Below are 13,366 nucleotides of genomic sequence, written 5' to 3'. Positions count from 1 at the left end.
ATACGAACCGCTCTGCCCCAGGATGCAGTCTATTGGTTTGGGGGGCATGGAACGAGTGCCTACGTGGCCCTTACCCTTACACCTCCAACAAATAAAGTACTTAACCTCTACCCTTGACAACCCCTCAGCTGGCCCTTGGGACCGGGGACAACCCATTTGTGGTTCTAGTACCCCTTTTTTGAGAGTCAATATCTTTTTGGGTACCCCAGTACGACAAGGCAATGGTACTTGGTTTCCCTAACAACTTTTCGACCAACTGGTACCTTTCCACTAGGCCCACTTGGTCATCCGCATTTCAAGGTTCTCCTGGCAACCCAGATCTGCACCAGTCTAGGAGGGTTGTGAATAAACCTGTCCCCTTACTATTCGCTTGACCATCTGGGCTAGAGTGGAAGATTCTGGCTGAAACCACTTCTGAACAAGATGTTGCAAGACATACATTTGGGAGCGGGAGATTGGTCACCAAAATACGCCCCGTGGTGGACCTGTTGTGCCATGAAAGACAATCACTCCCAAGCCTGCCAGTATCTCTGTCTTTAGTTTGGCATATTCTGTTGTGTCCTGTAAGGCGAGGTCATAATAAGCCTTTGGGGGCTCGCCAATTAAATATAGCACCAGAACCTCTTTTGCTCTGTTGGCAGCTTCTGCCACTGTGTGACCCCCTTTCATATACCGCCAAAAATGCCTCGACCTCATCCCCCTGGGTTATCCTTTGCATCACATGTCTTAAGTCCATCCGAATGTCAGAATCATCATCTGGACTTGGGGGTTAGGCAGTTTCTCTGCTATGGACATAGCTTTCCAAGAGTTCCATTTGCCGTTGCTGCTGTTGGATCTGTTGCATCAGGAGTCTAATTGTCTCCTGCTGGGTTTGCTGCTGTTAGAGCTTCTGCTGGTGCTGCTGCTGGCTTTGGACCAGATGCTTGATCAGCTCCTTCATTTTGTCTGACCGCTGTTCCATCCTTACAGCCGTCTTCACCCAAGACATGCAGTTTGTCCTACATGCAGTTTGTCCTCAGCCAACACGCTTGTTTCGTGGGGAACTTTCCCACACTTCTAGGCACCACCTGTGGTAGATCGTCTCACTCTGCCCCTTAATGAGGTAGTCACAGAAATGCTTTCCGTTTAAATTTCAACAGTTTTTTTAAATCGGACTTCATAAATCAGTCCAAACGAAATAGATAAATCCAGTCTTCTTGACATAAACAAAATAGCATTCACTATAGTCCTTATAACTGCAGGGATTTGCCTGCACAGGAAACAGGTTTCAGCTCAATGTACCAAAATCTCAGGTTTGAAGCTCAACTCTCCTCCTGAGTGCACAAAACACTGAATGAGCCCAAAAGCTCCACATTTAGCTTCTGAACCAGTCCTGGGGAGGAGATATGGTGAACAGCCTCCCACTCACTCTTCAACTGTTCATTAAAAAACCCAACCCTAAAAGGGAACCTGTCAGCAGGATTGTGCACAGTAACCTACAGACAGTGTCAGGTCGGTGCCGTTATACTGATTAAAATGATACCTTGGTTGATGAAATTAGTCTTTTTGTTGTTGTTTAATCTTTACTAGCTGAAGATCCCGGGCATAGTAACTAACTGTGGTTAGCTATAACAAATTGTAATGATTATCCTCCATCCCATAGTCCAGTGCCCATATACCCATCATACATATCCTCCATCCCATAGTCTCGTGCCCATATAACAATCACACATATCTTCCATCCCTTAGTCCCATGCCCATATACCCATCATACTGTACACATCCTCCATCCTATAGTCCCGTGCCCATATACCCATCATACATATCCTCCATCCCATAGTCCCGTACCCATATAACCATCACACATATCTTCCATCCCATAGTCCCATGCCCATATACCCATCATACACATCCTCCATCCCATAGTCCCGTGCCCATATACCCATCATACATATCCTCCATCCCATAGTCTCGTGCCCATATAACCATCACACATATCTTCCATCCCATAGTCCCATGCCCATATACCCATCATACACATCCTCCATCCCATAGTCCTGTGCCCATATACCCATCATACATATCCTCCATCCCATAGTTCCATGCCCATATACCCATCATACACATCCTCCATCCCATAGTCCCGTGCCCAAAAACCCATCATACATATCCTCCATCCCATAGTCCCGTACCCATATACCCATCACACATCCTCCATCCCATAGTCCCGTGCGCATATACCCATCATACATATCCTCATCCCATAGTCCCGTGCCCATATACACATCATACATATCCTCCATCCCATAGTCCCATGTCCATATACCCATCATACATATCCTCCATCCCATAGTCCTGAGCTGGGTGGCGCTGAGCAGGGAGTTCCTGGAGATGTGCCGTTATGTAACCTGGCAGTACGGCTCTGTGTGTGGCCGTTGATGCGATTTTCTATTCCGGTAACAATAGAGCACGGCAGTAATAGAGGAGGGGGTGATTAATTTCTGTCATGTGCTCTCTGTTCCTTTCTGGGGGGCAGACAATGGCTCGGAGCTTATGTTCCCTGGGATGCTAGATTTCTCCCACCCGGTCACTGTTTGATGAGGTGTTGTGGAGTGGGAAAACTGTTGCTCATAGCAACCAATCATAGCTCAGCTTCTTTTATAAAGCTCTGGTGAAATGAAAGATGCTTAGTGATTGGGTGAGGCTATATGGAGTGGGCATGGCTGATACACACACACACATACATGCACACCTACATACACTCAGTTTCATATATATAGATATTCAGTTTTGAGTTAATGAGATTCTCGTGCTTCGGGATGGGACTGTGAGGAGGAGGGCTTCACGTGGTGCTTTGACTGGTATTCATAATGCAGCCTGCTGACAGGTCACTTCTGCAGGCCACGGCTGGCATCTGCCTGCAGAAGGGGTTTTTTTTTTGCAATATGTATTGTATTTCAATATGTTAACTAGGTGGCAAGTCACTGAGGGACCTGTCAGCAGGCTGCATTGTGAATATCTAATCAGAACAGCACAAGAAGCGCTCCCCACAGGCCCGCCCCAAAGCACGAGAATCTCATTAACTCAAAAATGAAAATAAAGATTAAAAAACAACCACAAGATGGATTTCATCATACAAGGTATCATTTTATTCAGTATAAATGGCGCCGACCTGACACTAGATTACTGTGCACAATCCTGCTGACAGGTTCTCTTTAACATGGAGGATTAATCCCTCTCAGCACTTGGTGTGCTGGAGCATTTTCCCAGGTTCTTATCACTGAAGCTTACATCCTCAGTGACACATATCCCCCTCCAGTACCTTACCAGTGACTCATACTCTTAAAGCCTATTGTTGATGATACGAGTCCAGTGACTTTGCTTTTATTTTCTTCTACCAGACGGTTCTCTCCTTATTTCAGTCCGGCCTTGAGCTTGGGCTAGATTTTAAATCCTTCAGGGAGTAGGTTTCTGCCTCGGCTAATCCACTCCATTGAGATTTGGCTTTTCAGTTTTGTGTTATACATTCTTCAGTCACTGCCTTTTGAGCCGATAAGGAATATCTCACTATCCTGTCTCTCCTATATAGTTGCTTTTGTATAGCATTTACCTCCATCAGGTGGGTTTCAAAGCTGAGTGCCCTCTCTTGTTTCTCTCCGTGCCTACTCCTTCACTTATACAATGAGGCGTTGCAGCCGGGACTTTTTCCCATTTTAAGGCCCCCTTCACATGTTCTGGTGATTCCTGTACTGGAGAAAACAGTACTGGGGAGATCTGTAATCCATGTCTGATTTCCTTCGGTATGTACATATGTGACATCCGTATATCAGTTTGCGGTCTGTGTGTCCGTATGACACGTACCGGTGTCTGGGAATAGCAGTACAGTTTGCTCTGATCCCAGGCGCTAAGTGCTGAAGGCATATCTCATAATTTTCACCTGGTCTGCCTGAGATCAGCCTGACCAGGCAATAGTTTTGGGAGCTGTAATCAGCACCCACTGTGTACATCCCATGTAAAAGAATTAAAAACATGACATATGTTCCTGTGTAGTTTTCATAACCAGCAGAGGGAAAGACCATGGCTGGGGACTGATGTAAATTATCTGGGAAAGGGGACAATATCCCAAAAGACAAGACAATAATTCATTTGTCCCATGCAGTAATCCATCTTTGCAACATCTGGATGTCTTAATTAACTTTGTGGAGTTTATCAAGTGGACTAATAGTATTGGCGTTGATATCAGCTAACATCAAACCCAAGAGTTGGTAATGTAGGAGCGTCACAAGTCACCCATATTACCAACTCCATAGTCAAATGTAATAAAGACAAACACAGAGTAAAGTCCAGTTATTTTAAATAAAGACTCCCTGACCATCTTTTACTCGTTAATAGCCAAAGAAAAATAAAAGAACAAAGACATCCTCACCTGTCCACCGATAATCCATTTGTCCTGCGATTAGCATCTAGGAGACACTGAGGTAAAGCTCTCACGCAGCGAGTGATGACATCAGTGAGTTGAGTGGAGTTCATCTATAATCTCCAGTGACCCTACTGACGTCAGCGCTTGGCACTGAAGCTGCTTTCGCACGCGCAGCTCAGTGTCTCGTGGATGCTGGGCTGTGCGGTCACATTTTATGTGACCGCTCAGCAAAGTATCCAGATGTAGCTGAGTTGGGCTCATCACGGGACAAATGGATTATCTGTGGACAAGTGAGGATGTCTTTTTTTTTTTTTAATTTTCTTTGGATACTAATAAATGGGTAAAAGAGGGTCGGGGAGTTATTTAAATTAAATGCCTTTACTCTGTGCTTGTCTTTTTTTACATTTAACTATGGGGTCAGTAATAGGGGTGTTTTATAGACGCCTCTCCATTACTAACCCTTCAGCTTGATATTAGCTGATATTACAAAGCTGACATCAAACCCAATACTATTACCCCACTTGCCACCGCACGAGGTCAAGTGGGTAGAGTGGAGACTAAGTTTTAGAATTGGCGCATCTAATGCATGCTCCAGTTCTGGGGTGACTGAGTGCTGGAAGGGGGCAGTATCCATGGCCCTTTCTTGGCTATTAATCAGCCCACAGCTGTCGTTCTAGCCTTTGCTGGTTATTAATTGTGGGGAATCTCAATGTCATTTTTTTGGGGGGGTTACCCCTTGATTCTAACCAGTAAAGGCTAAGTAGACAGTTGTGAGCTGATATTAATAGCCTAGGAAGCTCCATGTTTATTACCCCCTTCTCAGACTTTAAACATCAGCCCCCGAACTGCTGGCTTTTCCTCAGCTAGTTAAGAATAATATTGGAGACCCCAAACCATTTTTTTTCAATTCTCTATGTATGTATGTATGTATGTATATGTATATATATATATATATATATATACAGAGAGTAAAGTCTGATATTTTAAATAAAAACTCCCTGATCCTCTTTTACCCATTTATTAATATCCAAAGAAAAATAAAAGAACAAAGACATCCTTACTTGTCCGCCGATAATCCATTTCTCCCACGATGAACATCTAGGAGACACTGAGGTGAGTTTCTCACACAGCGAGTGGTGACATCATTGAGGTGAGTGGAGTTCATCTATAATCTCCAGTGACCCTACTGACGTCAGTGCTTGGCACTGAAGCTGCGTTCGCAGAGGTTTTAATCACTTGGGTGCGGCGAGAGGAAAACAGTAGGCTTGTTCCTTTAAAAGTTCATGTGGGTTTAATGCTTCATAAACCCCAGAAGCAAAAACAGATAATAAACAGCCTTTAGATCAGGCAAAACAAAGTAGCAATGTCCATAGCTGGGCTCTGCTCTGTCAGGCTTGTGAGCACACAGGCTGGGGTAGTGTCCAGTACTCAGACTTGGTCTGGAGCCAAACACACAGGAGGCCTTCTTCCTCCCAACACACATACCATGTGCCAAACAACAGCCTCCATTATATAGGCTGCAACCACACCTAGATGTGAGGTATGTGGGTAGCCAGACCTGCCCATATCTCATATCTACCCGCAACCCGATGCCAGGTGCAACAAGCGAACCTCTTAGTGAATTCATGCACTAGAGAAAATACTCTTGGTTACATCACAGAGACAAGCCATCTCTGTGACGCATACCTCCCATCGACTATGCTACCTTTAGCCACACTACAGTGTGTGTGTGTGTGTGTATATATATATATATATATACAATATAAAGAAAGAACATGCATATATTTAGGATCACCACACAAAATATAAAGGGATATATCAAAAATAAATTGTATTGTTTACAAAACTAAAGGACAGCACACAATTTAAAAACACTTAAAAAATACAGTAAATTGGGACAAACGTGGTCCCCAAGAATCAATATAAGATAATCAATATTATACTATCACTGGTCGCTAATAATTAATTATTGCACAGCCATGTATCATATAGAAATGCTGCTATTATAACCCCACAAAATACAGATAGGTCTTACACCATATTGTCAGGGAAACGGCAAAGTACTGTATATAGTTATAACCACTGATGAGTTCCTGCTAAATCACAAACTCCTATACCCTGAGTGAAAAAACAACCTGGTGGAAAGGCCGCTGGCCTGAATAAAATAAGGTGGACTAATACATCACCGCAGATCAGTCAGTCAGGGAAAAGACGCAGTCACCCCGTCATGTGGGAAGTAGTCATGCAGCCAAAGTGGTGTATGAATAACCCACGCGTTCCAACACGTGAGGTGTCTTTTTCAAGGTGAGCTCAGGGTATAGGAGTTTTTGATTTAGCAGGAACTCATCGGTGGTTATAACTATACTAGATTATGGCGATAGCATCACACCTCTTGCCATGTTAACCCACAACACACACACTCCTCTCACCTTTCACCATCTCCACTCACGTCCACTCACTCATTCACTCCACATACGACCCCTTCTCTCACTCAGTCTCTCATACTCACGCCGTCATCGCCGCTGCTCCACGATCCCCGAAATCTTCTTCCGCCAGCGCCATCCTGGATTCAGACGTTGTCCACGCCGGCGACATGTTCTTGCATCGACGCCATCTTGAGTATCGTGAAATCCCGCGATACTCAAGATGGCGTCGCCGGAAGAACATGTCGCCGGCGTAGACGACGTCGGGATCCAAAATGGTGTCGGCGGAAGATGTCGGGGATCGTGGATCAGCGGCGATGATGGCGTGAGCATGAGAGACGGAGTGAGAGAAAGGGTCGTATGTGGAGTGAAAGAGTGAGTGGACGAGAGTGGAGATGGTGAAAGGTGAGAGGAGTGTGTGTGTTGAGGAGGAGTGGTGTGTTGAGGGTTAACATGGAAAGAGGTGTGCGGTGACGTCACCGGTTACAACTGGACGGAAGTTGTTACAACCGGAAGCTGCTTAGGGCATTTATTATTATAGATACTTTTCCGTTTCCCTGACAATATTGTGTAAGACCTATCTGTATTTTGTGGGGTTATATTAGCAGCATTTCTATATGATATATGGCTTGTGCAATAATTAATTATTAGCAGCCAGTGGTAGTATAATATTGATTATCTTATATTGATTTTTGGGGACCACGTTTGTCCCAATTTACTGTATTTTTTAAGTGTTTTTAAATTGTGTGCTGTCCTTTGGTTTTGTAAACAATAAAATTTATTTTTGATATATCCCTTTATATTTTGTGTGGTGATCCTAAATATATGCATGTTCTTTCTTTATATTGCTTTGGTACAGGTCACATACATTTAGTGATCCCAGTAGTATTATTCCTTCTGGTTTTATAATGATGGTGCCCACTTGATTCATTTTTCAATATATATATATATATATATATATATATATATATATATATATATATATAAAATATTTATATATATTTTTTATTGTGTTCTAAAAGTAAGTGTTCAAGGGGACAACATCTCTATAAATGGTTAGAGTCAGACTATAGAGTGAAAACATCATTTAGATGAATTTACTATTGTTAACCTTTGTGAGTTGTCTCCACACACTGAGGCTAGAGTGAGCTTAATGTACATAAACTAAAATGCTAGGATATAAAAATAGCTGGATTGCATGTGCCTATTGAATCAGGAGTTTCTGACTTCAAAACACTCCTCGTCAAGATGAATCGATACCATGGTGCGCCAAGTTACAATATTAATTTGTAATTTAAGCTCTTAAATGTATGGAAAACTGAATTAGTTTCAAGCAACTAAAATATTTAAGAAAAAACGTAAAGCATGTAAAAAATCAAGGTTAAAGTAACAAGCAGACACCTTATTGGTACAAATAGAAAGCAAGTTCTTATGTAAAAAAAGAACATGGGTTTTTCAGCCTTCTTTATAGTAAATTCTTTTTGCATAACAATAATTTGGAGCTGCTGTCACCTGACGTTTACAGGAGTAGCTGTCATCCTGACACTGTAAAATATAGAGCATGTAGTGTCCTAAAATACTGTAAAGTGGTGCTACTAGACAGCCAAGGTGTGCATACACTTCAGTAATACTAGTGTTCTAATAGTGAAATACTCATGTGCCGCTGATCTGGATTGTCTGACACTACATGTTGAAAGTAATGAAAACTGATAAACTGCTGTAAAAGAAAACTTTTCCGAACTGTTACTCAAGTTAATATAGAAAAACAGATAAAAAATGTCTGTTCTTTTGTTTGCTAGGTTTTATTTGGCACTGCAGATGGTCAGGTTATAGTCATGGACTGCCATGGCAGGATGTTGGCACATGTTCTCTTACACGAGTCAGATGGCATTCTGAGCATGTCATGGAATTACCCCAACTTCTTGGTGGAAGATAGCAGTGAAAGTGACACCGATTCTGATGACTATTCTCCACCTCAAGGTAATTATGTAAACATAACTACAGTCATGGCCAAAAGTTTTGAGAATGACACAAATATTAATTTTTACAAAGTCTACTGCTTCATTTTTTCTAATGGCAATTTGCCTATACTCCAGAATGTTATAAAGAGTGATCAGCTTAACAGCAATTACTTGCAAAGTCAATATTTGCCTAGAAAATGAACTTTATCCTCCAAAACACATTTCAACATCATTGCAGCCCTACCTTAAAAGGACCAGCTAACATCGTTTCAGTGATTGCTCCATTAACACAGGTGTGGGTGTTGATGAGGACAGGGCTGGAGATCAATCTGTCATGATTAAGTAAGAATGACACCACTGGACACTTTAAAAGGAGGCTGGTGCTTGGCATCATTGTTTCTCTTCTGTTAACCATGGTTATCTCTAAAGAAACACGTGCAGTCATCATTGCACTGCACAAAAATGGCCTAACAGGGAAGAGTATCGCAGCTAGAAAGATTGCACCTCAGTCAACAATCTATCGCATCATCAAGAACTTCAAGGAGAGAGGTTCTCTTGTTGCCAAAAAGGCTCCAGGGCACCCAAGAAAGACCAGCAAGCACCAGGACCGTCTCTTAAAAGTGTTTCAGCTGCGGGACCGGGCAACCAGCAGTGCAGAGCTTGCTCAGGAATGGCAGCAGGCAGGTGTGAGTGCATCTGCACGCGCTGTGAGGCGGAGACTCTTGGAGCAAAGCCTGGTCTCAAGGAGGGCAGCAAAGAAGCCACTTCTCTCCAGGAAAAACATCATGGACAGACTGATATTCTGCAAGAGGTACAGGGAGTGGACTGCAGAGGACTGGGGTAAAGTCATTTTCTCTGATGAATCCCCTTTTCGATTGTTGGGACATCTGGAAAACGGCTTATTCGGAGAAGACCAGGTGAGCGCTACCACCAGTCTTGTCTCATGCCAACTGTCAAGCATCCTGAAACCATACATGTGTGGGGTTGCTTCTCAGCCAAGGGAATGGGCTCTGTCTCAGTCTTGCCTAAAAACACAGCCATGAATAAAGAATGGTACCAGAATGTCCTCCAAGAGCAACTTCTCCCAACCGTCCAAGAGCAGTTTGGCGATCAACAATGCCTTTTTCAACATGATGGAGCACCTTGCCATAAAGCAAAGGTGATAACTAAATGGCTCAGGGAACCAAACATAGAGATTTTGGGACCATGGCCTGGAAACTCCCCAGATCTTAATCCCATTGAGAACTTGTGGTCAATCATCAAGAGACGGGTGGACAAACAAAAACCTTCAAATTCAGACAAAATGAAAGCATTGATTTTGCAAGAATGGACTGCTATCAGTCAGGATTTGATCCAGAAGTTGATTGAGAGCATGCCAGGGAGAATTGCTGAGGTCCTGAAGAAGAAGGGTCAACACTGCAAATATTGACTTGCTGCATTAACTCATTCTAACTGTCAATATAACCTTTTGTTACTCATAATATGATTGCAATTATATTTCTGTATGTGATAAAAACATCTGACAAACACACATAAAAACCAGAGGCCAGCAGATCATGTGAAAATATAATATTTGTGTCATTCTCAAAACTTTTGGCCGTGACTGTACACTTATTGTCTTAAAAATGCTTACTTAGTGAATACACAGAATATTCCTCATGTTGGGCTTATATTATTAGTAGGTTAATGAAATGGTGTTGAATAATCAAATCATTTGTTTTGGTCCATACTTTGATTGTTCTGGATGCGTTACATTCCCTATTTCAGCAAATTTAAGAACACTCGTATCATAAAACTGTTGTTTACATATATGGCTAATCAGTTGTTAGCAACAATCTGGCATAATCATGGCTCTCAAAGAGGTCTTTTCTGAAAAATGGAAAAAGATAGATGTTGCAATGTGTCACGAACTTGCTCACTCCATGTCTAGAATGCTTGGTGCTTTACTTAAAAATCATGGAGGTCATACAAAATACTAAATGTTGTAGTTTTTCATGTGGGGTGTATTGATTTTTGCATCAACTAATTTGAGAAAAATTGCAGATTTGAATAAAGAGACCTGTGGTTTGTGTATCAAATACACAACATGTCAATTTCTCTTTCACGTACTCTAATCCACACGTGACTGCATCAATAAAGTTTTGTCGAAAACAAATACCAGGAAGTATCAAAAACAAAGCTGCTTTTGTTGAAACATGACAAAAAGAGACAAAAACCGCAGCATCAAAAACATGATAGAAATGTATGAAAAAACACAATTTACTAATTTACCTAAGTGCAGAAATACTACAGAACATTTGCAACATCAAAAGCTCACCAAATAATCATTGTGTGAACATAGCTTCATAGTAGCCTCCTTCACACAGTTTTTTTTTAATCCAAATTTAAACTCTTCAGCCCACAAGCGTGTTTTAATCTTCATGACCAGGCCAAATGTTACAATTATGACCAGTGTCAATTTATGAGGTAATAATTCTAAAACATTTCAATAGATCCCACTAATTCTGAGAATGTGTTTTTGTGACATATTGTACTTCATGATAGTGGTAAAATTTATTTGATATGACTCTTTTATTTTTGGAAAAAAACAGAAATTTGGCAAAATTTGGAAAATTTGAACATTTTAATTTTGATACCCTTAACCCCTTAGTGATGGAGCCAATTTGCAGCTTAATGACCAGGCCAATTTTTACAATTCTGACCACTGTCACTTTGAGGTTAAAACTCTGGAATGCTTTAATGGATCCCGCTGATTCTGAGAATGTTTTTTTGTGACATATTATACTTAATGTTAGTGGTAAAATATCTTGCATTTATTTATGAAAAAGACATCAAATATAGTGAACATTTTTCAATTTACGAATTTAAAATTTTTATGCCCTTAAATCAGAGAGATATGGCACACAAAATACTTAATAAATACAATTTCAAACATGTCTACTTTACATCAGCTCAATTTTGGAAACAAATTTTTCTTTTGTTAGGAACTTTTAAGGGTTAAAAGTTGACCAGCGATTTTTCATTTTTACAACAAAATTTACAAAATCATTTTTTTAGGGACCACATCATATTTGAAGTGACTTTGAAGGGTCAATATGACAGAAAATACCCAAAAGTGATACCATTCTAAAAACTGCACCCTTCAAGGTGCTTAGAACCACATTCAAGAAGTTTACGTCCTTCACAGGAACTGAAGCAACGTGGAAGGAAAAAATTAACATTTAACTTTTTTAACAAACATTTTACTTCAGAGTCAATTTTTTTTTGTTTTCACAAGTGTTAAAAAAGAAAATGAACCACAAAATTTGTTGTGCAATTTCTCCTGAATACACCGATGCCCCATATGTATGGGTAAACTACTGTTTGGACGCATGGCAGGGTTTGGAACGGAAGGAGCGCCGTTTGACTTTTTCAATGCAGAATTTGCTGGATTTGAGATCGGAAGCCATGTCGCATTTGGAGAGCCCCTGATGTGCATAAACAGTGGAAACCCCCAACAAGTGACACCATTTTAGAAACTAGACCCCTGAAGGAACTTATCTAGATGTGTGGTGAGCACTTTGAACCTCCAAGTGCTTCACATAAGTTTATAACGCAGAGCTGTGAAAATAAAAAATCTTTTTTTTCCACAAAAATGATTTTTTTTTAGCCCCCATTTTTTTCCCAAGAGTAACAGGAGAAATTAGACACCCAAAGTTGTTGTGCAATTTGTCTTGAGTACGCTGATGCGACATATGTTGGGGTAAACCACTGTTTGGGTACACGTCGGTGCTCGGAAGGGAGGGAGCACTGTTTGACTTTTTAAATGCAAAATTGGCTGGAATCAATGGTGGTTTATGTGCCTACACAGTGAAAACCCCTCAATTATAACTCCAAATTTAACCCCAACACACCTCTAACCACAACCCTAACCCCAACACACCCCTAACCCTTATCCCAGCCCTAAACCTAATGGTAAACCTAAACCCAACCCTAACCTTAATTCCAACCCTAATTCCCACCCTAACTTTAGCCTAACTCTAACCCTAATGGAAAAATGAAAATAAATATATTTTCTTTATTTCATTATTTTTCCCTAACTAAGGAGGTGATAAGGGGGGGGGGGTATTTACTATTTTTTTTTTAATCACTGTGATAGGGTCTATCACAGTGACCAAAATGAACCAATAGGAAAAATCTTCCTATTGTTGCCTTCTGTCGGCTGCAGATGCACTGCGCATGCGCACGCCCTTTTTTTTATGGAAGAAGATGGCGGCACCCATGGTAGGGGTAAGCATGAGGGGCAAGGAGTACCGGGGGGATAGGGGACCCTATTTCTCGTTCCTCTGATGTGTGATCACATCAGATGAGAGAGAAATTAAATGGCACATCAGACTTTTTTTTTTGCGTTCGCTGTTATACGGTTAATACCGGGGTCGGCAAAAACTGACCCGAATCATGTTCTCTGGGGTCTCAGCTACCCCTGGCAGCCGAGACGCCGGAGGAAATCCGACTCTGGGGGGCGCTATACACTTTTCCCACAGCGCCGTTAATTAACTCCCCTTAACTACCACCGTTAAAAGGCGTTTCGACTATCGTTAAGG

The 13,366-nt window shown here is 41.5% G+C and overlaps 1 protein-coding gene across 12 annotated transcripts in view; it reads left to right on the top strand.

The window, feature by feature from the left end:
- Positions 1 to 13,366, top strand: part of TULP4 (TUB like protein 4) — a 1,043,161-nt gene that overhangs the window by 424,084 nt on the left and 605,711 nt on the right. For all 12 annotated transcript variants that reach the window (XM_073560996.1, XM_073560990.1, XM_073560994.1 and 9 more), the window contains one exon: positions 8,622 to 8,802. In XM_073560996.1, coding sequence (XP_073417097.1) covers positions 8,622 to 8,802 — 181 coding nt within the window. The remainder of the gene's footprint in view (positions 1 to 8,621; positions 8,803 to 13,366) is intronic.

This window comes from Dendrobates tinctorius, unplaced genomic scaffold (assembly GCF_039654945.1).
Source record: "Dendrobates tinctorius isolate UK_male_01 unplaced genomic scaffold, ASM3965494v1 ptg000310l, whole genome shotgun sequence".
NCBI lineage: Eukaryota > Metazoa > Chordata > Amphibia > Anura > Dendrobatidae > Dendrobates > Dendrobates tinctorius.
This window is presented reverse-complemented; position numbering and strand designations above follow the sequence as displayed.